The 26,356-nt window shown below is 41.3% G+C and overlaps 5 protein-coding genes across 5 annotated transcripts in view; all 5 read left to right on the top strand.

Annotated features, from left to right (window-relative positions):
- The window catches only part of LOC311488762 (olfactory receptor 5M5-like), a gene marked incomplete at its 5' end in the record, with an annotated part of 137,389 nt that overhangs the window by 16,033 nt on the left and 95,000 nt on the right, over window positions 1–26,356 (top strand). The gene's annotated exons all lie outside the window — the stretch shown is intronic.
- LOC311488334 (olfactory receptor 10J5-like) lies at window positions 1,781–2,979 on the top strand. Its single transcript, XM_084544962.1, has one exon. It carries the CDS (start codon window positions 2,033–2,035, stop codon window positions 2,948–2,950), a length of 918 nt encoding a protein of 305 aa, XP_084401088.1. The 5' UTR covers window positions 1,781–2,032; the 3' UTR covers window positions 2,951–2,979.
- Window positions 9,620–11,519, top strand: LOC311488332 (olfactory receptor 6N2-like). Its single transcript, XM_084544960.1, has one exon. It carries the CDS (start codon window positions 10,512–10,514, stop codon window positions 11,430–11,432), a length of 921 nt encoding a protein of 306 aa, XP_084401086.1. The 5' UTR covers window positions 9,620–10,511; the 3' UTR covers window positions 11,433–11,519.
- On the top strand, window positions 13,430–14,858 carry LOC311488709 (olfactory receptor 13C2-like; the record flags this gene model as incomplete). The annotated part of the gene is made up of 1 exon (XM_084545560.1): window positions 13,430–14,858. The coding sequence occupies exon 1, from the start codon at window positions 13,932–13,934 to the stop codon at window positions 14,856–14,858; it is 927 nt and encodes a 308-aa protein (XP_084401686.1). The 5' UTR covers window positions 13,430–13,931.
- Window positions 19,522–20,526, top strand: LOC311488333 (olfactory receptor 6N2-like; the record flags this gene model as incomplete). The annotated part of the gene is made up of 1 exon (XM_084544961.1): window positions 19,522–20,526. The coding sequence occupies exon 1, from the start codon at window positions 19,606–19,608 to the stop codon at window positions 20,524–20,526; it is 921 nt and encodes a 306-aa protein (XP_084401087.1). The 5' UTR covers window positions 19,522–19,605.

The following is a 26,356-nucleotide window of genomic DNA, read 5'->3' as shown; positions in this document are numbered from 1 at the left end:
CGGGCGAGACCACCTCCGTGCAAATTTAAATAAACATGCCCTTACACTCTAAGTGTCTGTCATACTAATCTATCTTTCAGGGAGGAACAATTAGCTCCTTGGTTACTGCCTCCAATTATATGCTTGGCTTACTTTTGGTTGGTTAGACTATGTTTTGACACGAAATAGAGTTGTAGCAAATGGTAAATGTTCATCTTTGAAACTAGCTACAGATATGGAAATTTCGTTGGCTAATTACAGGACCCAACGTGATGGAAATAAATAGTAACTGAACTTGTAACAGTTTTGTTGCAAAGCACAATCTTACGGTGAAATTAGATCTGGTGTTTGTTAAGACGAATTACTGTTGTATAAGCATTGCAAGCATCGTAGCAAAAAGGCCAACAAACGTATACCAACAATTAACATTAGCCCTTCATTCATGATATGATACTGTAATCACACAGAGAGAACATAACATACCTTTATCTTTTCTTTTTCTGTCCATCTCTGCGTTTATTTGACACTCGACAATCAACAGATTTCCATCCTCCAGCGCTGTCACTCACGACCAGAAGTCAAGACTAAACCAATTCACCTTGGTGACCACATAATCGTTTGTATAACCTATTTTTATTTGGCCATTTCACACAATTCATAAAAACCAAAACGTGCAGGAATTATAGGCCTGTATTTATTATATTATGAATGAAATGTGCGTTATATGGAAGAAAGTGAAGGTGTTACTAACTTTTATACAGTGGACCCCCCCGTCCGTTCAATTTGGGAGAGACCCAGAGGTGAACTGTCCCCCGCGCCCTCCTCCCCGTTCCCTTTCTCACGCACAGCTTCTATGCACGGCACCTTCTCAGCAGCAGGGGCGCCTGCAGCTGCAGGGGGCGACAATTTGCCAATTCCCTACACAGATATGACAGATAATAGAAAACCATGTAGCGGCGCAGATTTATTTGTTTATTTTATTTTTTTCCAAGTGCTCGTGCCGCCCCCCTTGTGTCATGAAAAAATGCCGCCCCGGGCGACTGCCCGGTTCGCCCGTGCCTAAAACCGCTACTGACTACGGCAGCGCGGGCAAAATAACAGACATGAGCAGACAACGGGCTAAATCGGTTAGACGGAAGAAAGGAAGAAATGTGGTCGGAAAAAAATCCTAAGTGATCGTGATTGGCGATCATTTAAACGTTTGGTGAAATCAAATCAAAGAAAAACAACAGTAGAACTCAGGGCTATGTTTAAAAGTGAAAGTAAGATCATTTCCACACATACAATGTGAAGGGAACTCAAGGGATTGGGACTGAACAGCTGTGAAGCCTTAAGAAAAAAAAATAGTTTGGCTGGTTTTTCCAGTCCTCCATTTGGGTCCATACCTCTGGCTAGGTTTGTGTCATCTGTGGTCTTCAACTGCCTTACAAAATGATCTGCATTGTTGAACTAGTTTGAGCACATCAAACCACATTCAGTGGGTCTTCAACCTTAGATTTCTAACAGATGTAAGCCAAAGGTAAAACCTGGTCCAACCACAAACATAATCAAAGCAATGGTTTGTACTTTGAGGTTATTATTGCCAACTAAATGGACAACATGATGATAATACAGTTAAATAAAGCATGTGAGAAAAGTTGACCCAACTACATAAAAGTTGGAAGCAGGAGAAAACAGCTAGCTTCACGTGTGCAGAAATAGTCAAAAGAGATGTAGAAATAGAAATATTAGTTAATTTCTATCTTACAGAGAACAAACACTTAATGATAAGGACAAACAGTCCAGTAAACAAAACCTACAATACCTGTGGGTTCAGGCCTCTGGAGTTCGAGGAAGGTGCTTGATGATGTAAGAACTTGGTGGACATTTTAAGGAGATCTGCTAATAAAACCAATCAAAGCCAGAGTCAAAGGAGGTCTGATCTTCTCTAATATTTCAGTCGTGTGCATTAGACACAACACCATGTCATGGTCAGGTAACAATGATTACGAGACAAGTTAATGCCTTTGTTCAGATAATGTAATGCAAGAAATGTTTTCTTGAGACAAACATAATGGATAATAAACTAAATGTAACATACATAACTATTGGTGGCTATGTGGAACTTAACAAATACAGATATCTTTATTTTGTGATCATGTTTACAGTATATATTCTGATACTCTGCGCTAATTCAACTGTTGTGTATCTTATCTGCATTCATAAAAACTTGCATGAGCCTATGTACATTTTTATTGCAGCTTTGTTGATCAACTCCGTTCTTTACAGCACTGCGATCTACCCAAAGCTTTTGATTGACATTTTATCTGAGAGCCAGATCATCTCATACGCAGGCTGTCTCTTTCAGTGGTATTTTTATTATTCTTTAGGCGCTTCAGAGTTCTTTTTGTTGGCAGCCATGTCCTATGACAGATATGTGTCTATATGTAAACCTCTGCAATATCCAACTATCATGAGAAAAAACACAGTGTATGTACTGCTGGCTTTAGCTTGGTTTCTGCCTGCTTTTCAGTTTGCAGTGCAACTCATGCTGAATTTCCACAAAAAAATCTGTGACTATACTTTCAAAGGAATCATTTGTAACAGCACACTTTTTAAACTCCATTGTGTGAGATCAAGTGTGCAAAACATATTTGGTTTGGTTATTTTTGTGAATGTTTTGCCTCTCCCTGTGCTCTTCATTCTTTTTACATACACCAGATTATTCATAATAGCCTATCAGAGTTCCAAAGAAGTCAGGAGAAAGGCTGCACAGACCTGTTTACCACACTTGATCATTTTAATCAACTATTCTGTTTTGGGTACTTATGATGTGCTTTTACTGCGAATGAAAACAGAATTTCCCCAAATCGTACGTTTTATAATGTCATTACAGATCATAATTTACCATCCTCTGTTTAATCCATTAATATACGGACTGAAAATGAAAGAAATCTACAAACACCTTAAGAAGTTGTTTGTTATTAGATAGCTGTATCATAGTCTCCACTGTTAAGAAACTAGACCATTTTGACAGAGATATAAATTCAAGGAAGTTATATTTAATTTTGTTTTTTAATGTAAGGATTTGTTTCTGTACTGCTACTGTACAATAAAGAGCATCATCTGCTTCAACAATGCAATGCTCAATCACTACGTATCTGTGTGCAGGTTTTTAAAAAAAGTTTAACACAAAATAAATAATTACCTCTTCAGTTAATTCTTGGCAAGCTGCAGAAAAGTATCATTTCGTCACTACTAATGTGTTTCATGTTTCGATTATTTGTAGTACTGTTATTATTTAAGTTTTTATTGGTTATAAAGTAAACACCAACTATTTGCATTTCCAGCATTGAAAGCAAGAACATGTGCATATTTTTTAATTGTCAGTGTCTATGAATAGAGCAGTAATTCTCTCTTCTTTTCTTGCAACAAATTATTTTGCAACAGTTGTTTTGTAATAATAATAATAATAATAATGATTATTGTCTCACTTGTCTTTATTGGATACAATCTTTAGATAAGGACTACATGAACAAGCTTAATTCCCATTTATCCGCACAGGTTCAGTTCACACAGTTTACCCTATGGCGCAACCACCCTGCTCACTGTACCATGCACATGTTTAAAATAAGAACATGAAAATATGAACCTGTGTATTATTAGAATAGCTTAGTTTTGAATGCACATGTAATGACAATGTACATTTATACCTGGCACTAGAACGAGTTTAATATAAAACACAATTTTATACAATATATTTATAGTAGGGTTCTCTGCTCCATCTCTCTATTAGTTTGTGGGTCCTTGGTCTGAAAACATTGAAAACCCCTGCTGTACAAGATGATCAGTAATAGATCATGAACAACAACAAGACAATGCCTCATTCTATAAACCATGCCTCCCTACAGTTATTGTTTTTTGACAATAACACAATAACATTTTTTGACTTGTCACAAAACAAATTCAAATTACAGTTATACAATAAATCTGGGCTTAAGGTGCAGGCTACCTCTCAGGTTTCATTTGACTATTCACCTTAAAACTGGAGGTAAGCTCTTTAACATGTGGATCAAAGGTAATTGGACACTTGACTCAAAAACTGTTTCATGGACAGGCGTCCTGCCCACACCTGTGTACAGAAATAAATGTTCATAGCCTCTAGGTAGGGCAAGCACTGTCCAAGAGTTCTTGATCCAAGTCTACTGTGCAAATGAAGAAGGTTCAAAGATGAGACTTTGCCGAAAACATTGCATGGTCCTCCACAGCAGAACCAAGTTAATCTTCTCCACCAAGCTCTGGAGATGGCCAGTTGGAAAAACTTTCCAGTCCTCCATTTGAGTCCATACCTCTGATTAGGTTTGTGTCATCTGTGATCTTCAAATGCCTTGTAAAGTGATGTGCATTGTTGGGCCTGTGTACTAAGGGCACTAAATATTGGCGCTTGGCTATCATAAATAGCCAAACGCCAATATTATTAACAAAAATAATTATTTATTATTAAATAATTGATTCTAAATTACTAGATTACCTCAGGGCACCACCCTTCTGAAAAGGGAAAAGATAGCCAATTCATCAAATCAGTCTCAAAATATTTACTAAATTGTCAATTTGGTACTCTGATTAATAATTAACTTAACTATAAACAAAATTACCACATTAACATCTAGTTATGGTTGAAGGAATTTGGAGTTCTTGTCAGTGTAGAGACTGGCAAAATTCATTCTTGTGCAACACTGAACAGACAGCAGGAATGTTTAAAAGATATTTATTAACAAATAATAAAAGTAAAAACATACAATCTAACTACAGTGTACTTTATACAGTGGTGTCTGAGTGTGTGTGTGGGTGGGGTGTCAAAATGGCTGCTGAGGCCTTGGGGCCTTGAACAAAGAAAACAAGATGGCTGACTAAGTAGGGTCACTCAGACCGTGTGCTGGCTGAGTGTATGTGTGGAATGTGATAAGAGTTTTATGAGGTGCCAGGTTAGAGGAAGGATGGTTAGCTTAGCATGCAAAAGACCCTGAGTGTATGTGCTGCATGACCTAAACTAACATCAATTTAACAACGTGGCAGAACCAGCTATTCATGGGTTTCATCAGGTCCCTTTCCACAGGTGTTTTAATCAAGCACCATGCAGTCTACATTCATAATCTAGGTGCTTGATTTTAAACACCTGTGGAAAGGGACCTGGTGAAACCCATGAATACTATAACCTTATGACCAAAATGATAACAATAACTCTATACAAACATACACAAAATCAAGTCAAATTCTAAAGTTCTATGCTTAGCTTAGCTTAGCTTGACTAGGTCCAGGTCATATTACCAGTCTTGGGGGAAAAGTCCCTCTGTGGTGTGTTGCTCTTTAGCTGGCCAAGCTGTTGTTCCAGTGCTGAAACTCAGCTTTGCCGTATGGTCCTGATGGCAGACGTTGGAGGGAAACTGGCCGCTCCTTTGAAGTCCTTTGAAGTGGCTTGTTAGTAGCTCGGTGCTAACTAGCCATGCGGCTCCTGTTGGTTGAAGAGTTAACCTGTAAACCTCCTGTTTGGTGGCTAATAGACTTGTTCAGATTACTCAGCAGGCTCTCATGATAGATAGATAGATAGATACTTTATTAATCCCAAGGGAAATTCAAGCATCCAGTAGCAGTTACAAACATTGAACATAAAATAGCAGTTACAAACATTGAACATAAAATACAAAAGCTATATAAAAAATAGAAAGTGACTAGAAATAAAATGTTTATACAACTATAAACTATGTTAAAAATATAAAGTGACCTGTTAGAAATATAAATATAAAGTGACCTGTTAGAAATATAAATATAAAGTGACCAGTAGAAGTAGAAGGGTTTTTTTTTTTTTTTTTTTTTATAAATATGAGAGCTACAAATGGGAGAAAATGAATGAAAATCACAGTCACCAGATGTAGCAGGGGTAGACAGACATGGTAAATGAGAGTGTCCGGTAAGTAGGTGCAAAAGGTTTGTCCATTGTCTATTGTGTCTCCTGCCATCACTGAGAGCTGTTGTACAGCCTGATGGCCAGGGGGACGAAAGAGTTTTTCAGTCTGTTGGTGGAGCAGGACTGAGACAGCAGCCTGCCACTGAACACACTCCTCTGCCTGATGAAGGTGTTGTGCAGAGGGTGGTGGGCGTTGTCCAGTATGGACAGCAGTTTGTCCAGGGTCCTTCTCTCTGCCACTGTCACCAGAGAGTCCAGCTCTGTGCCCACCACTGAGCCAGCCCTCCTCACCAGTCTGTCCAGTCGAGCAGCGTCCCTCTTCTTGCTGCTTCCTCCCCAGCAAACCACAGCATAGAAGAGGACGCTGGCCACCACAGACTGGTAAAACATCTGCAGCAGTTTTTTGCAGACGTTGAAGGACCCCAGCCTTCTCAGGAAGTACAGACGGCTCTGTCCTTTCCTGTGGAGTGTGTCCATGTTTGTAGTCCAGTCCAGTCTGTCGTCCAGCTGCAGCCCCAGATATTTGTAGGTCCTGACCACCTCCACATCGACCCCGTTGATGGACACAGGTTGGAGATGTGATTTCTTCCTTCTGAAGTCCACCACCATCTCCTTGGTCTTGGAGGTGTTCAGCTGCAGATGGTTGGACCTGCACCACCTCATGAAGTCCGCGACCAGGCTCCTGTACTCCTCCACCCGTCCATCCTTGATACAGCCAACTATCGCAGTGTCATCTGAGTATTTCTGCATGTGGCAGAGCTCAGAGTTGTACTGGAAGTCAGATGTGTACAAGGTGAAGAGGACGGGAGAGAGCACGGTCCCCTGTGGTGCTCCGGTGCTGCTGACCACAGTGTCCGACGTGCAGTCCTTCAGTCTGACGTACTGTGGTCTCTCTGTGAGGTAGTCTGTAATCCATCTCACCAGGTGTGAGTCCACCCTCATCTCTGTCAGCTTGTCTCTCAGCAGGAAGGGCCGGATGGTGTTGAAGGCGCTGGAAAAATCAAAAAACATGATTCTCACAGCGCCGCTCTCCTTGTCCAGATGAGAATAAGCCCTGTGTAACAGATAGAGGATGGCATCCTCCACGCCCACCTTCTCCTGGTATCCAAACTGCAGTGGATCCTGTGCGTGGTGGACCTGGGGTCTGAGGAGATGGAGCAGCAGCCGTTCAAAAGTCTTCATGATGTGGGATGTTAATGCAACTGGTCTGAAGTCACCTGGCTCCCTGGGGTGTTTTGTTTTGGGAACCGGGATGAGACATGAAGTCTTCCAGAGCACGGGGACCCTCCCCAGCTGCAGGCTCAGGTTGAAGACATGCTGAAGCGGCTCCCCCAATTCAGCAGAGCAGGCCTTGAGCATCCTTGGACACACTTTGTCTGGGCCCGCTGCTTTCCTTGGGCGCAGCCTCCTCAGCTCTCTGCTCACCTGATCCTTGGTGATGGTGAAGGGGAGGGGGGTTGAACTGTCCGTGGTGGTGGTGGGGAGGGGGAGGTGGGTTGAACTGTCTGTAGGGGTGGTGGGGAGGGGGGTTGAACTGTCCGTGGGGGTGGTGGTGGGGAGGGGGAGGTGGTTTGAACTGTCTGTGGGGGTGGTGGTGGGGAGGGGGAGGTGGTTTGAACTGTCTGTGGGGGAGGTAGGTGGGAGAGCTCTGCAGTCCGAGGTGATGATGGACGTGATGGGGGTGTGGAGTGGGCAGTCACTGTCTGTGGGAGCTGGAGTATCAAATCTGTTAAAAAACAGGTTCAGCTGGTTTGCTCTCTCAGCATCCCCCTCTTCTGTGCTGCTGCCCTTCTTCTTGCAGCCTGTGATGGTTTTCATGCCATCCCAGACCTCCCTCATGTTGTTGTGCTGCAGCTTCTGTTCCACCTTCCTTCTGTACTCCTCCTTTGCCTCTCTCAGCTGGACCTTGAGTTCCCCCTGTACACGCTTCAGCTCGTCTCGGTCACCATCCTTGAATGCCCTCTTCTTCCTGTTAAGGGTGTCCTTGACATCACTGGTGATCCAGGGCTTGTTGTTCGGGAAGCAGCGTACAGTCCTAATGGGGACCACAACATCCATACAGAAGTTCAGGTAGTCAGTAGTGCAGTGGGTGACCCCCTCGATGTCCTCACCATGTGCGTCCTGCAGGACGTTCCAGTCAGTAGATTCAAAGCAGTCCCTCAGAGCCTCCACTGCCTCAGGAGACCACTTCCTGAAGGAGCGTGTGGTTGTGGACTGTCTCTGGATCTTTGCCTTGTAGTGTGGTGTGAGCAGGACCAGGTTATGGTCAGACTTTCCCAGTGGTGGCAGAGGAGTGGCAGTGTAAGCTTCCTTCACGTTGGCATACAGGAGGTCTAACGTCCTGTTCTTCCTGGTGGGGCAGCTTACAAACTGATGAAAGTCTGGTAGTGTGGAGTCCAGTGTGACATGATTAAAATCCCCAGAGATGGCGATGAAGGCGTCTGGGTGTTGCGTTTGCAGTCCCGCTACGGTGGAGTGGATGACGTCACACGCGGTCTCGGCGTGTGCATGCGGAGGGATGTAAACACAAACAACAATGGCGTGGGAGAACTCTCTGGGCATGTAATACGGTCTGAGACCTACCGCCAGCAACTCGATGTCTCTGTTGCACACAATCTCCTTCACCGTAACATGCCCCGGGTTGCACCACCTGGTGTTAATAAACAGTGCGAGTCCTCCACCTTTGCGTTTGCCGCTGCGCCTGCAGTCCCTGTCCGCTCTCACCGTCGTGAATCCAGGTACATCCACATTAGCGTCCGGTGTGTTCTGAGTGAGCCAAGTTTCAGAGAGACACAGTAAACTGCTCTCCCTGAATGTCCTGTCGGTCCTCACAAGGGCCGCCAGCTCGTCCGTCTTGTTGGTGAGACAGTTAACATTCCCCATGATGATCGAAGGAACCGAGGGCTTGTACTTCCACCGCTTAGCCTCTAGCCTAGCCTTCACCTTCGTCCCGGCTCTGCGGCCTCGTCGCCTCCTCCTCAGCTCCTCAGGTATGGGGTGAACAATGCCGGCTCGTCCCGTTGTTTGGAGTAAAAGCAGCTTCTCCCTTGAATAAACAAGTTGTCCACCGCTGTGTTGCCGGTAAAAAGACATTGTATCCATAGGATATATAAGTTACACAGCACGTGTAGTTAAAAAAAGAAAAAAAAGTTGAAAAAAACACACTTTAAGCACTAAAAACGACACGACACGGACAGAGCTACTGGATCGGCGTCCTGCTCGCGCTGGCGCCGGAAGTCTGTAAGGAGAGACCTGGAGTAGCTGCTCTGGTTAGCAAGCTACTGAGGCAACCAGCTGCAGCTGAGCAGCTGGGTGTCTCCACAGTGGAGAAGATAGAGAGAGGAGTGGAAGAGAGAGAACAAAGGCCAAACAGGGCCTTTATATGACCTGATGACCTCAGAGGTCACATGCCACTGTCGGCCAGTGATAACTGCTGTATCAGTTTTCACATTGGGAGGATTGTGGGACTTGAGGTTTTCAGTGGTTTCCTTTGTCTCCAAGACAAAGAAAGCCATGTGTTCAAAACTTGGTTATGCATGGTGAGCTTCCATCGCTCACCACCAGCTTCAGGTCCCAACAGCATGGTTGAACTAGTTTGAGCACATCAAACCACATTCAGTGGGTCTTCAACTTTAGGTTTTTAATTGATGTAAGCCACCAGAAGCTGCAGCCCATCTGGTCTCCCGATACCTGCCTGCTGCTTCCAGAATCCCCTGGGCCAACCAAGCCCGAAAGGCCTCTTTCTTTAGCTTGATGGCCTCCCTCACCACTGGTGTCCACCAGCGGTTTGAAGGTTGTTGCCACAGCAGGCACTGACCACCTTCTGGCCACAACTCTCATCAGCTGCTTCAGTAATGGAGGATTTAAACATGGCCCACTCGGATTCCCCAACTTTCCCCAGGATGCATGAGAAGCTCTTCCGGAGGTGGGAGTTGAAGATCTTGTGAACAGGAACCTCCGCCAATCGTCCACAGTTCACTCTCACTACACGTTTGGGTTTACCAGGTCTGACCAACAGCCTTCCCTGCCACCTGATCCAACTCACCACCAGGTGGTGATCAGTTGACAGCGCTGCACCTCTCTTCACCCGAGGTTCCGAGACTTACGGCAGCAGATCTGATGGCACGACATGATGATATTACAGTTAAATAGAGCATGTACGAAAAGTTGAACCAACTTAACATGAAAGTTGGAAGCAGGACCAAACAACTCACTTCATCTGTACAGAAATAGCCAACAGAAATGTGAGAATAGAAATATTAGTCCATTTCTATCCAGTTCTGCTTACAGAGAACAAACACTTAATGATAAGGAGAAACACTCCAGTAAACAGAACCTACAATACCTGCGGGGTACAGGCCTCTGGAGTTTGAGGAGTGTTGCTCGATGACGTAAGAGAGACTTTAATGAGATCTGCTAATAAAACCAATTGAAGCTAAAGTCAAAGCAGATCTGATCTTCTCCAATATTTCAGTCGTGTGCATTGGACACAACACCATGTCATGGTCAGGTAACAATGATTACGAGACAAGTTAATGCACTTGTTAAGATAATGTAATGCAAGAAATGTTTTCTTGAGACAAACATAATGGATAATAAACTAAATGTAACATACATAACTATTGGTGGCTATGTTGAACTTAACAAATACAGATATCTTTATTTTGTGATCATGTTTACAGCATATATTCTGATACTCTGCGCTAATTCTACTGTTGTGTATCTTATCTGCAGTCATAAAAACTTGCATGAGCCTATGTACATTTTTATTGCAGCTTTGTTGATCAACTCCGTTCTTTTCAGCACTGCGATCTACCCAAAGCTTTTGATTGACATTTTATCTGAAAGCCAGCTCATTTCATATGCAGGCTGTCTCTTTCAGTGGTATTTTTATTATTCTTTAGGTACTTCAGAGTTTTTACTGTTGGCAGCCATGTCCTATGACAGATATGTGTCTATATGTAAACCTCTGCAATATCCAACTATCATGAGAAGAAACATAGTGTGTATACTGCTGGCTTTAGCTTGGTTTCTGCCTGCTTTTCAGTTTGCAGTGCAATTTATGCTGAATTTCAACAAAAAAATCTGTGACTATACTTTCAAAGGAATCATTTGTAACAGCACACTTTTTAAACTCCACTGTGTGAGATCAAGTGTGCAAAACATATTTGGCTTGGTTATTTTTGTGAATGTTTTGCCTCTCCCTCTGCTCTTCATTCTTTTTACATACACCAGATTATTCATAATAGCCTATCGGAGTTCCAAAGAAGTCAGGAGAAAGGCTGCACAGACCTGCTTACCACACTTGATTGTTTTAATCAGCTTTTCTTTGTTGGCTGCCTATGATGGACTTTTACTGCGAATGGAAACAGATTTTCCCCAAATGGTGCGTTTTATAATGTCATTACAGACCATAATTTATCATCCTATGGTTAATCCATTAATATATGGACTGAAAATGAAAGAAATCTACAAACACCTTAAGAGGTTGTTTGTCAAAATGGTCTAGTTTCTTAACGGTGGAGACTATGATACGGCTATCTAATAAGAGATATAAATTCAAGGAAGTTATATTTATTTTTTTTTAATGTAAGGATTTGTTTCTGTAACACAACTGTACAATAAAGAGCATCATCTGCTTCAACAATGCAATGCTCAATCACGATGTATCTGTAGGTTTTTAAGAATGATCAACACTAAACAAATTACCTCTTTAGTTAATTGTTGGCAAGCTGCAGAAAACTATAATTTTGTCACTACTAATATGTTTCATGTTTGCACGATTATTTGTAGTACTGTTATTATTTAAGTTTTTATTGGTTATAAAGTAAACACCAACTATTTGCATTTCCAGCACTGAAAGCAAGAACATGTGCATATTTTTTAATTGTCAGTGTCTATGAATAGAGCAGTAATTCTCTCTCTTCTTTTCTTGCAACAAATTATTTTGCAACAGTTTTTTGTAATAATAATATTAATAATGATGATTATTGTCTCACTTGTCTTTATTGGATTCAATCTTTGACTACATGAACAAGCTTGATTCCCATTCATCCCCACAAGTTCAGTTCACACAGTTTCTCCCGTGGCACAACCACCCTGCTCACTGTACCTTGCACATGTTTAAAATAAGAACATGAAAATATGAACCTGTGTATTATCAGAATAGCTTAGTTGTGAATGCACAATGACAATGTACATTTATACCTGGCACTAAGATGAGTTTATTATAAAACATTATCCATCTCTCTATCAGTTTGTGGGTCATTGGTCTGAAAAACGTTGGAGACCCCTGCTGTACAGAATAATCATTAATAGATCATGAACAATAACAAGACCATGCCTCATTCTATAAACCATGCCTACCTACAGTTAGGTCCACATGTTTTTGGACAATAAAACAAACAATTTTTCATCTGTCACAAAAAAACAATTCAAGTTGTAGTTATATAATAAATCTGGGCTTAAGGTGCAGACTACCTTTCAGATTTCATTTGAGTATTCATGTTAAAACTGGAGGTAAGATCTTTAAAATGTCGATCAAAGGTAATTGGACATTTGTCTCAAAAGCTGTTTCATGGAGAGGTGTCCTGCCCACACCTGTGTACAGAAATAAACGTTCCTAGCCTCTAGGTAGGGAAAGCACTGTCCAAGAGGTAGGAAAATCTTGATCCAAGTCTACTGTGCAAATGAAGAGAGTTGAACGATGAGACTTTGCCAAAGACATTACACAGCCCTACACAGCAGAACCAAGTCAAGCTTCTCCACCAAGCTCTGGAGATGGCCAAACTTTCCAGTCCTCCATTTGTGGCCATACCTCTGATTAGGTTTGTGTCATCTGTAATCTTCAAATGCCTTGTAAAGTGATCTCCATGGTTGAACTAGTTTCAGCACATCAAACCACATTCAGTGGGTCTTCAACTTTAGATTTATAACAGATGTAAGCCATCAGAAGCTGCAGTCCACCTGATACCTACCTGCTGCTTCTGGGGTCCCCTGGGCCAACCGGGCCTGAAAGGCCTACTTCTTCAGCTTGATGGCCTCCCTCACCACTGGTGTCCACCAGCGGGTTCGAAGGTCTCCGCCACAGCAGGCACTGACAACCTTCTGCCGACAGCTCCCTTCAGCTGCTTCAGCAATGGAGGATTTGAACATGGCCCACTCGGATTCCTTGTCCCCAACCTATCCCAAGATGCAAAAGAAGCTCTTCCGGATGAGGGAGTTGAAGATATTGTGAACAGGGACCTCCGCCAATCATTCACAGAAATCTACGTGAAATGCCTGGGATAGAGGAGCAGAGAGAGGCTGATTAGAGCGGCATGACTTATGTTGCTGGCCCATTCATGTAAACATTATCTCATCAATTTATTATTATTTTTCATATTTGGGAAAAATGTTTATCTTGTTTTAGGTGATAACTCAGTGATTAAATATCCAGTGAAATGTCAACCAGTCAATAATACTAATAATTTATATTGCATTCTCATCCATATTTTCACACAATAATGTGTACACACAAAGCAGTAGGCCGCAACTTTGTGCAGCACCCGGAGGTTGGGTGCTGGCCTATCACAGTTCGAAAGAAGCCAGGAGAAAGCCTGCACGAACCTGTTTACCACACTTTTTAATCAACTTCTCTTGTTTGGGTGCTTACAACGTACATTTACTGTGAATATGTGAATATTTCCCCAAATTGTACGTTTTATAATATTATTGCTCACTTTTTACACAATTTTCAGTGTCATCTTCAAAACGTCAGATTAAAGGTAACCTGGAAAAGTCCAGGCCTCCAGAGTTTGATAGACAAATTGTGTTACGTTAATGAGATCCAGAGAGGGTTAAGTAGTCTGATAAAAACTCGAGTCATGGTCAGTGTTAATGGGGACTTTTTCTTTATTCTGGTGTTCGCTGGAAGCCCATTTCTAGGTCAGGTACTGATGACTGGATGAGGCATGTTTAATGTAATATACCCATTTTATTCATCAACATTTCATTTCAGACACCCTCAATGAACATGGATAGCAAACTAAATATAACATATATCACTCTTGATGGGTATGTGGATGTGAGCAAATACAGGTATCTTTATTTTGTGATCATGTTTGTATTGTTTATTCTTGTTATTTGCTTTAATTCTACGATTGTGTGCATCATAGTGACTCATAAAGACCTCCATGAGCCTATGTACATTTTCATTGCAGCTTTGTTAATCAACTCTGCTCTTTCCAGCATCATGCTCTACCCAAAGCTTCTGACTGACATGTTATCTGATAAACAGATCATAACTTACCAAACCTGTCTCTTTCAGTGGTTTGTAGCGTACTCTTTGGGAAGTTCAGAGTATTTTCTCTTGTCTGCCATGTCCTATGACAGATATGTGTCTATATGTAAACCTCTGCAATATCCAACTATCATGAGAAAAAACACTGTCAGTATTTTTCTTGTTTTAGCTTGGCTTCTGCCTGCTTGTCAGATTACAGTGCCTATTATACTGAGCGCTAATGCCAAACTGTGTAATTTTACTTTCAAAGGAATAAGTTGTAACAGCACAGTTTACAAGCTCCACTGTGTCACTTCCAGATTATTGCACGTATATGGCTTGGTGGCTTTGGTAAATATCATAGTTCTTCCTGTGCTATTCATACTTTGTACGTACACCAGGATATTTGTAATAACATATCGAAGTTGTAGAGAAGTCAGGAAAAAAGCTGCACAGACCTGTTTACCTCACCTGCTGGTTTTAATTCACTTCTCCTGTTTGAGTGTTTTTGATGTGCTTCTGGTTCGGATGGAAGATGATTTTCCCAAAATTGTATGTTTGATAATAGCATTACAATTATTTTTTTGTCATCCTCTCTTTAATCCAATTATATATGGACTTAAAATGAAAGAAATTCATAAACATATCAGGAGCTTGCTCAACAAACGGTTGTAACGTGGTATCAATGTTAACTTTGTGATTACTATTGGATTACTACTTAACTAAGCATCAACTAAGAAGTCTTACCAGCAAATCCTTCCCTGTGTGTGTATAGAGATTACAAACTGAGTATACCCTGTGTTAAAGTAACATTGAGAACATGTGTATGTTTATCATTTAGCTGTAAAAAAATATGAGACTTTTATGACAACTGTAAGGTATTTAAAATGTGAAACCTGAAAAGTGAATAAAGTGTATTTCTGTTGCAAAGTACAACCTTGTTACCACTATTTATTTTCCTGTGGGCCTCAATCTACTTTTTGGTGCCTATAATGCAAATCCACAGCAATCCATGGAAATCACCATGAAGGTTTCACAGTGAAAAATATCATTCATAGGATGCAAATGGACCAAACCTAATATGTACACTCCTGATCAAAATTTTAAGACCAGTTGAAAATTTGCAAGAATTTACATTTTGCACTGTTGGTTCTTAAGAAGGTTCTAAATAGTGCTTCAAAATGCAAAAAGAAGAAATGGGAGTGAGACAAGAAAAACATTTGAGTAAGCAATTTATTGCAAACAACCATTAAACTGAAATAGGCTGTTCATCAGCTGATCAAAAGTTTAAGACCACATCTAAAAAAAAAAAAAAAACCCTCTAAAACAGAAATAAAATTTTCAACAAAGGACTCAGTAATGAGTAGCTGCGCCATTCGTGTTAATCACCTCAAAAATTTGTTTTTGGCATCATGCTTGGCGGGAGTGTTTCCAGTAGGGATGCACCGATCTGACTTTTTCAGTCCCGATACCGATACCGATGCCTGGGCTTTGTATATCTGTCGATACCCGATACCGATCCGATACCATTGTTGAATTAATAATAAACTGCATACCTTCCACCTTATACCTTCCTTCCACCATGTAGAAGAAACTAAAGGCACCAGACTTTCCTAACTAAACATTACTTTCCTAACTAAGACAAAATAACATAGATGTAATGTATTGAATACTTATTTATTTGTTATTTAAAGAATAATTGTTCATCCAAATCGAAAATAGAATGTAATCAAACTTCTTAAAATAAATTTAAATAAATAAACATTTACTTTGCAGACATTGCAAACAGCCGTCGAACTAGTTGGCGTGGCAAGCGTGAAATATCTCCACACAGCCGACTCTTTGGCTCGCTCCATGTTGCTTAAATGCTCCAACTCGTTCTTCTTCTTCTTCTGTTTAATGGCGGATCATATCTTCACGACATATACCGCCACCTACTGGACTACTACACAGGATCTCCAACTCGTTCCAGCATGCGACACACGTGCTGCTAACGAATGACGTAGGATCTGCTGCGACGGAGGGAAAAAAAAAAAAAAAAACTGGATCGGCCCGTGGATCTGTTAATTTTTCCGATCCCCGATCCAGCTATTTTGTCAATATCGGGGCCGATATCCGATCCCAATATCGGATCGGTGCACCCCTAGTTTCCAGGAGGCTAGTGGGAATGTTGCTCCAAGTGATGAAGATGGCTTCACGGAGGGCATCCACTGTCTGGAACTGGTGTCCATTTTTGTAAACTTCCCTTGCCATCCAACCCCAAATGTTCTCAACTGGTTTAGATCAGGGGCACACGCAGGATGGTTCAAAAGAGTGATGTTATTTCTCTGGAAGAAGTCCTTTGTCAGGCGGGCATTGTGAACTGCAGCGTTGTCCTGTTGAAAAACCCAGTCATTACCACACAGACGATGGCCTTCAGTCATGAGGGATGCCCCCTGCAACATCTCCACATAGCCAGCTGCCGTTCGACGCCTCTGCACAACCTGAAGCTCCATTGTTCCATTGAAGGAAAAAGACCCCAGATCATGATGGCGCCCCCTCCACTGTGCCATGTAGAAAACATCTCAGGTGGGATCTCCTTGTCATGCCAGTAACCTTGGAAGCCATCAGGACCGTCAAGGTTAAATTTTTTCTCATCAGAGAATAAAACTTTCTTCCACCTTTCAATGTCCCATGTTTGGTGCTCTCGTGCAAACTCCAAACGGGCAATTTTGTGCCGTTGAAGGAGACGAGGACTTTGAAGACGTTTTTTGTCCTTAAAACCCTTCTCTTGCAGATGCCGTCTAATGGTTATGGGACTGCAGTTGGCACCAGTGACAAGCTTAATCTGGGCCGAGGATCATCCCTTGTCTTGACAACAGCCAATTGGATCCTCCGGCTCAGGGCCAGTGAAATTTTTTTGGGTCTACTACTTGACTTTTTTTTTCCCATAACCCTCAGGATCTTTTAAGAAGTTTAAAATGACTGTCTTACTGCGTCCAACCTCAGCAGCAATGGGACGCTGCGAGAGGCCTTGCTGATGCAGCTCAACAATCTGACCGCATTCAAAGAGAGAAAGCTTTTTTGCCTTCGCAATCAGGAGGCCATGACAGTGCGGGTACCTGACAGAAAATGACACTGAATCCACATCTTTGCGAAAATTTGGGCTTTTAAAGGCTGTGGTCTTAAACTTTTGATCAGCTGATGAACAGCCTATTTCAGTTTAATGGTTGTTTGCAATAAATTGCTTACTCAAATTATTTTCTTGTGTCACTCCCATTTCTTTTTTGCATTTTGAAGCACTACTTAGAACCTTCTTAAGATCCAACGGTGCAAAATTTAATTCTTGCAAATTTTCAATGTGTCTTAAAATTTTGATCAGGAGTGTATGCATAATCTTCTATTTTCTTAATCTTTGTTGACAGTTTGAGGGTCTGGTGTTCAAATCAGGATGACATTTTATTTTCAGTTTAACACACATAGAAGACTACAGTAAATTTGTACAAGTGTGTATGACTTTAAGTGAAAAGGGCTTCGGTTTTGCATCTGGGGGCCATGGAAGAGGTTTTAGCTTCACCACTTCATGTCATAGTTTAGGCAAGTGACCTCAAGAGTGGACAAATAGGTAGGAGGCAGAGACTGGTTTACTGAGTTTGCTTGTATCTCTATGTCGGAGGCAGGGAATGATAGCGGAGAACCAATTAAGCAGGGTGAAAATCTGAGGGAACCACAGCAGAGATGGGTCCACGTAGCCTAGAACTGAGCTGTGCAGGGAATTTGATGAAACAGAACATCCTGTTTGTGTGTCATCAACCCAAGGTTGTCAAAGGATGAAAAGGGTTAAAAAGGACATCGTAGTTGGAGGATCTGTCAGGAAACTGGTTACTGGTGAGCTAGGTGACTGTTTAAATGGCTGGAGACTGGCAATCTGAGAGTGGCCCAGATTTAAAGCTAAATCTAATAACACTGAATCCAGGAAGAAATTAAACTAAGTTGTCTTGAAAGCTAGTGTGGTTCCCCAGAAAGGAGACTTCTCAGATGCAAAGGTGGATTTAGACAGGACGATAGCTAACTTGGGGACAAGACCTGGCCTGGGACTAGCAGGCCAGATGCTATCTTCCCATGCCAAGTTCATTACCGGCCTCTTTACTTCCCCGCCTCGGAGCCTTTTACCAGCACCTGTAAATGCTAATGAAGGTGTAAGACAACTCGAAAAGTTAATCCTCAAAAAGGATGTCTGCTGAGTAAATTTTCTGGCCAGAAAAGACACAGTCACAGTTTAGGAAAGTGCAGACAAACAGGCAGGAGGCAGAGTAAATTGTAATGATTACTTTTTAAAGGCTGGGGCAGGGAGTGGTAGTATAACCTTGGGTTAGGAGCTGAGTAGAGCAGAGGGAAAAGCCAAGGTTCAAGAATGTGGGAGCCGAACTGTCGAGCAAGGTTGATGAGACAGTAGGTCCAGAAAATAATACTAGGGAATCAACAGAAGCTAGACCATGAGAGAAACTAGAATTACATAAGATACTGATGGAACACTAAATGTAAGGAATGGCTAGAACTGTGACTCACTGCATGAGCTGAGTCTATGTTCTGTCATCATCCCTGCAATGAATCCATGCAGAGGGGATGGCACAATGTCCAGCACCATGGCACCATTCTCAGCTGTGAGGACAAAGCACTGGGCAGTGGTGAGGAGAAGATATTAATGAGTAATTGGGATGCTTTAAGGATGGATGTCTATGGAAGGCACAGCTTGTACTAAAGGGCTTACCAGAAAGTAGCCACAGGAAGGAACAGACATAACTGATAGCCTCAGTCGCAGTTGACAGAACAGCTGGGTCAGTCTGATGACTAACAAGCCAGAAACTGGCTGGTAGGTTGCTAGGAGTCTGGTAGGAAGCCATAAGAAGGCTAGCTGCTGGCTGTCAATGGGCATACACACAGTAAAAGACGAGCAACAATGTGGCAAAAAGAGGCCGTACAATTTTGATGAAACTTGGAGTATCAGACATTGTTGGTAGTATAAAACGTGAAAGCAGGAGAAAAGAACTTGCTTCATCTGTACAGAAATAGTCAACAGAAATAAGAATAGAAATATTAGTCCTATTCAGTTCTGCTTGCAGAGAACAAACACTTGTGATGAGGACAGTGGACAGTGATAAGGACAGTGCAGTAAACAAAACCTACAATGCCTGTGGGTTCAGGCCTCTGGAGTTTAAGGAAGGGGCTCAGATGATGTAAGAACTTGGTGGAGATTTTAAGGAGATCTGCTAATAAAACCAATCAAAGCCAGAGTCAAAGGAGGTCTGATCTTCTCTATTATTTCAGTCGTGTGCATTAGACACAACACCATGTCATGGTCAGGTAACAATGATTATGAGACATGTTAATGCATTTGTTAAGATAATGTAATGCAAGAAATGGGCTTCTTAAGACAAACATAATGGATAATAAACCAAATGTAACATACATAACTATTGGTGGCTATGTGGAACTTAACAAATACAGATATCTTTATTTTGTGATCATGTTTACAGCATATATTCTGATACTCTGTTCTAATTCTACTGTTGTGTATCTTATCTGCATTCATAAAAACCTGCATGAGCCTATGTACATCTTTATTGCAGCTTTGTTGATCAACTCCGTTCTTTTCAGCACTGCGATCTACCCAAAGCTTTTGATTGACATTTTATCTGAGAGCCAGCTCATTTCATATGCAGGCTGTCTCTTTCAGTGGTATTTTTATTATTCTTTAGGCGCTTCAGAGTTCTTACTGTTGGCAGCCATGTCCTATGACAGATATGTGTCTATATGTAAACCTCTGCAATATCCAACTATCATGAGAAGAAACATAGTGTGTATACTGCTGGCTTTAGCTTGGTTTCTGCCTGCTTTTCAGTTTGCAGTGCAATTTATGCTGAATGTCAACAAAAAAATCTGTGACTATACTTTCAAAGGAATCATTTGTAACAGCACACTTTATAAACTCCGCTGTGTGATACCAAGTGCTCAATACATAATTGGCATGGTTATTTTTGTGAATGTTTTGCCTCTCCCTCTGCTCTTCATTCTTTTTACATACACCAGATTATTCATAATAGCCTATCAGAGTTCCAAAGAAGTCAGGAGAAAGGCTGCACAGACCTGTTTACCACACTTGATTGTTTTAATCAGCGTGTCTTTGTTGGCTGCCTATGATGGACTTTTACTGCGAATGGAAATAGATTTTCCCCAAATCGTACGTTTTATAATGTCATTACAGACCATAATTTATCATCCTCTTTTTAATCCATTAATATACGGACTGAAAATGAAAGAAATCTCCAAACACCTTAAAAGGTTGTTTGTCAAAATGGTCTAGTTTCTTAACAGTGGAGACTATGATACGGCTATCTAATAAAAGAGATATAAATTCAAGGAAGTCATATTTCATTTTTTTTAATGTAAGGATTTGTTCCTGTAACACAACTGTACAATAAAGCGCATCATCTGCTTTAACAATGCAATGCTCAATCACTACGTATCTGTCTGCAGGTTTTTAAGAATGATGTTAATTCTTGGCAAGCTGTAGACTATAATCTTATCACTACTAATGTGTTTCATGTGTGTAGTACTGTTATTATTTAAGTTTTTTTTTTTTTTGGTTATAAAGTAAACACCAACTATTTGCACTTCCAGCATTGAAAGTAAGAACATGTGTATATTTTTTAATTTTCAGTGTCTATGAGTAGAGCAGTAATTCTCTGTCTTCTTGTCTTGCAAAGAAATGGTTGTTTTATGTAATAATAATAATAACAACAATAATGATTATTGTCTCACTTATTTGTCTTTATTGGATTCAATCTTTGACTACATGAACAAGCTTGATTCCCATTCTTCCCCACAAGTTCAATTCACACAGTTTGCCCCATGGCACAACCACCATGCTCACTATACCTTGCACATGTTTAAAATAAGAACATGAAAATATGAACCTGTTTGCTTCAGTTAATTCCACTCAGTGTTTTCAAGTAATCCCGATTCCTCTTTTACAAACAAACTAAAAAATTACTTTGGCAGTACAAGACTATTACCAGCAATGTCAGCGATGTATGTATCACTTTTTATTTGTGAACTGATAAAAGTATGTAACGTGAAATGCCTGGGAGAAAGAAGCAGTGAGGCAGGACTTATGTTGCTGGTCCATTCATGTAAAGTTAATTACCTCATCAATTTATTATTATTTTTCACATTTGAGAAAAATGTTAATGGGGACTCAGGGATAAGCCGTCAAAAATGTAGCTGTCATGTCACTAAATCTTGTTTTAGGCGATAACTCAGGAATCATATCTCCAGTGAAATGTCAACCAGTAAATAATATTAATAATTAGTGATGCAGTGCCTGCAATGCAAACTATTGACCCCTCTCATAGCAAAGCTATGGGGGTCAATAGTTTGCAGTGCGAAGCACTGCAAACTATTGTTCTTCACTACGTTTTTCTTCTTATTAGTGATGCAGTGCTACGCAATGCAAACTATTGACCCCCCTCATAGCAAAGCTATGGGGGTCAATAGTTTGCAGTGCGAAGCACTGCAAACTATTGTTCTTCACTACGTTTTTCTTCTTATTATTATTATTAGTGATGCAGTGCTACGCAATGCAAACTATTGACCCTCATAGCAAAGCTATGGGAGTCAATAGTTTGCAGTGCGAAGCACTGCAAACTATTGTTCTTCACTACGTTTTTCTTCTTATTATTATTATTATTAAACTTTTTCCTACGCATTTTCGAAACCTTTCAACTCAAATACCGTTCGTCGCACACAGACACAAAATACATCAAAACGTGCGTCTCGATCGGACTCGGTGTGCTTCTATACAGTTCTTTCAAACAAGATTTTTTCGCGACGTAGTCGCGAAAAAACTGTGACAAATTTCCCAATTGAAATGAATGGAGAAGCCCGAAAAAAATAAAAATTCAACAGACATTTTCAACAATGAACTGCTCTGGCATACTTTAACCGAGAGACTTCATTTAAACTTTAAAACGTAGGTACTCTTGCCTTCTCTTCAGAGATTCACTTCACTTGTCGACAACTTTTACCGTTTTTAAACTATGAAGCCTCAGAGTTGTGTAGGTTTTTACTCAAATTTCAGGGTTTATAATGGGTGTGTATTGCGCGGAATGTTTGTGCTAGAGTGGATGACATCATCAGCTAGAGTGAGGAGGGGAGAAGAAAGTTAGTCAAAAAACTGCACAGAAACTGCTCCTGTGGCCACAAATTTCACACGACAGACATAATTTATACATAGAAACGTAGGAAAATGTGTCTTCTCACTCAAATTCGTCTGCTAAAGCTGTAAGTCTTATAGTTTTGGCGTCAGACACAAAGATGCGCCAGCAACACCCATCCACAGCTCCATAGACTGCCATGTTAAAAAGGCAGGGAAATTTCTGGAGGAAAGCAGACGTAACCTTTCTTTGAATCGCTTAGAATAGGTCACATTTCTTCATTTTACCCACAAACTGCATATGTAGACGTTCAGGAAAGCCTCAAGATGCCCAAAGTTAAGTCGGTTCAATGATTGGAAATACGGTTTGGCCACAAGTCCTTCCTGTTCGAGGCGATTTTTCAGCATTTTCTCTCTCTTTCCCCGTCTTCCAACTGACATTCTAACAGGAGCAGTTGACCCTGGTAGCCATGACAACCAGACCCCAACCAGCTTACACACGTTCACACACGCAGCTGCTGGGGACGAGAGGCGGGAAAAGAGCTCTCAGTGGAAAACATGATCTGCCAAAACATTAAAACCCCCCAAACCATTACTGCAGTACTGTAGGGGGCCAGAACCTGACATTATGACCTTTTCCTTTATTTTAAACACAGATTATATCTGGCTGCTTTGCTGAAACTCCTGACACAACATCCCTGACCTGTTTCCTTCATCTTATTAGGTCAGTGAATAGCTAAACTGCTAACAGACGCTAACGACTAGCCGCCCAGTGATTTAGCCGACGACTAGCCTTCCAGCATAGCTCATGTATGTTAGCAAGCTAGCAGAGCTAACGGAGCTAGCTAGCCGCTACCTTAACGCCGCGGACTCAACCGCGGAGTTAGCCTCGAGCTAACCGCTAGCTAACCGCTAGCTAACCGGGATTTAACCGCGGACCCGCGGGAGTTAAACACGAATTAGCCGCGGCAGTTAGCCGTGAGCTAACGCGGAGGCTAGTGGGGTTAGCCGCCGGCTAATTCGCCGCGTTGCAAGCCGGGGGCTTATCACAGTAATAATGTTGAAGTTTTACAATTTAAAGGGAAGATATTTTTAAATTAAACTGTGTCAAACTGAAAAATATATTATTCCACCACATAAAGTAGGAAACATTTATGGCTTGAAACAACATTAATGACAGTATATATATAATTGGAGTAATTTAATATAATATGATGTTTTTAATTACATAAATAATGAGCTGTTGAACACTCATAAGAGTTATATTCAGTATGTTACATAACATTATTTGACATGTCTATTTGTCTGCCTATAGTTTTCCTCCAGCTGATCCAGACAGACTGCAGTGACATCCAACATGAGACAAAGAGCTGGACTCACAGGACAGTTTGAAGGTCTTCACTTCATCGCTGATTCCTTGTTACAGCCTGGATGTGTTAAGTTTAATATTGACGTTTTTCTAACTGTAAGACTGTGCCGTAAACTGTTAAACTATTGCTCAGGTAGGAGTAATGAGTTTTATTGTTAAAATTATTATGATTAACGATCAATTATTACGATTTGCTCGTTCTTTGTCTGGGGAGCCTAGTGAGGACGCCCCTCTTAAAGGTGGGGGTGTGACGATCCCTCCCACTCTCTTCCTTATTTGATGCTGGCTTTCAGGTGGAGCTGGGAGGGGTCTGCTGCCTGTACCTGCCCTTCAGTTTGTAGAAGGGCATAAAGGACGACCCTTCTCAGTGTCTCTCTCTCTCAGCCAGGCCTGCTGCATCCTCCTCATCCTGTTTGGTTTGTTGTACCCTGCATGACATCAAACTCACACCCATCCAGTCAGAAGGAACCAGGCCTTAAATGACTATTTGAGTTGTGCTTTTTGTTATAGCTGCTGCTCATGGTAGTAAAGACATGCTACTTAGTAAAGACATTCGCGACGTAAGTCGCGAATACTTTCATACCTGTCTTGACCTGACCATTACTTTTTGTAGTCAAACATGAAATTATTTGCAACGTAAGTCGCAAATATTTTCACCAGGATTATATTATGACAATATGAACAGGTGATCATTAAAGCATCATAGCATCTTAGTATAATTGCATTGTAACATCTTAGCATCGTAGCAACATAGTATCTTAGGTTTGTAGCATCTTAGTATCTTAGCATCATAGCATTGTAGCATCTTGGCATAGTAGCATCATCGTAGCATCGTAGCATCGTACTATCACAGCAATATAGCATGGTATCGCAGACTGCTGCGGCCACTGCATCACTCTCGCGATTTCCCGCAGGGGAATTGTCTAGTTAGTGCCGAGTGCCTATGACCCGAGGCACTACTCCCAGAGCTAGCAAGCTCTGGGAGTAGTGCCTCGTGCCATAGGCACGAGGCACTATTAATCTTCTGCGTGTTTCTTTGCAGTTTTATTATTATTATTCATTTTCCGCCCTTTTTCGCCGATTAATGCGGCCCGAACCGGCGAGAGGACCCCAACACATGATATATCAAAACGTGTGTTTTGATCCCGAATCCCGTGCTATTACTTTTATAAGGGATTGACGAGTTTTTCGCGAATTTATTCGCGAAAAACCGCAGAAAATTTCCCATTGAAATGAATGGAGAAGCCCGAAAAAAAAAATAAATCAACAGACATTTTCAACAATCAACTGCTCTGGCATACTTTCACCGAGAGACTCCATTTAAATTTTAAAACGTAGGTACTCTTGCCTTCTCTTCAGCGATTCACTTCACTTATCGACTCCTTTTACCGTTTTTAAACTATGAAGCCTCAGAGTTGTGTAGGTTTTTACTCAAATTTCAGGGTTTATAATGGGTGTGTATTGCGCGGAATGTTTGTGCCAGAGTGGATGACATCATCAGCTAGAGTGAGGAGGAGAGAAGAAAATTAGGCAAAAAATAAAACAGAAACTGCTCCCGTGGCCACAAATTTCACACCTCAGATATAATTTATACATAGAAACGTAGGAAAATGTGTCTTCTCGCTCAAATTCATCTGCTAAAGCTGTAAAGTCTTATAGTTTTGGCGTGAGACGCAAAGATGCGCCAGCAACTCCCATCCACAGCTTCATAGACTGCCATGTTAAATTTCTGGAGCAAAGCAGAAGCAATCCTTTCTTTGAATCGCTCTTTATAGCTCACATTTCTTCATTTTGCCCAAAAACTGCATATCTAGACGTTCAGGAAAGACTCAAGATGCCCAAAGTGAAGTCGGTTCAATGATTGGAAACACGGTTTGGCCACAAGGCCTTCCTGTTCGAGGAGGTTCGTTTCAGCATTTTCTCTCCCTCTAGCCATCTTCTAACTGAAATTCAAACTGGTAACCGTGACAACAAGGCCCCAACGGGCATACACACGCTCACACGCAGCAGAAGAGGAGGGTCTCCACAGAAAGAGGCGGGAAACTTCCAACTGACATAAGTAACTGGTATGTGGGGCAGCCATTTTGGCTTTTGGCACCTAAGTTGAACAATGACAGGTGTCTGTCTGTCATTGGCTAGCGCGTCATGTTAATTGCTAACATTAGCGGCTAATGCTACTTTTTAGTGGCAAGAAATTGGTGGTAGCATTAGTGGCAGCATTAGCATGTTAGCGAATAGCATATTAGCAATTAGCATGTTAGCAATTAGCATGTATTTAATTTTTAGTGGCTTAAAAGACATGCTAACACTAAACCAATGTTAAAATTAGTGGCTAGCGGGTCATGTTAATTGCTACCATTAGCGGCTAATGCTAATTTTTAGTGGTAGAAATTGGTGGTAGCATTAGTGGCACCATTAGCATGTTAGCGAATAGCTAGCCACTAATTTCTTGCCACTAAAAATTAAAGACATGCATTAACCTAATGCTAACATTAGGCAGCCATTTTAGTAGTTCTTAGCACTTAATTTGAACATGCGTGTGTAAAATGACAGACAGAGAAAGCAGAGCAGCTAGCGCGTCAGTGCTATTTAAGCTCCCAGTGGAAAACA

The sequence above is a fragment of the Chelon labrosus genome (genome assembly GCF_963514085.1).
Source record: "Chelon labrosus genome assembly, chromosome: 5".
Classification (NCBI taxonomy): Eukaryota; Metazoa; Chordata; class Actinopteri; order Mugiliformes; family Mugilidae; genus Chelon; species Chelon labrosus.
This window is presented reverse-complemented; position numbering and strand designations above follow the sequence as displayed.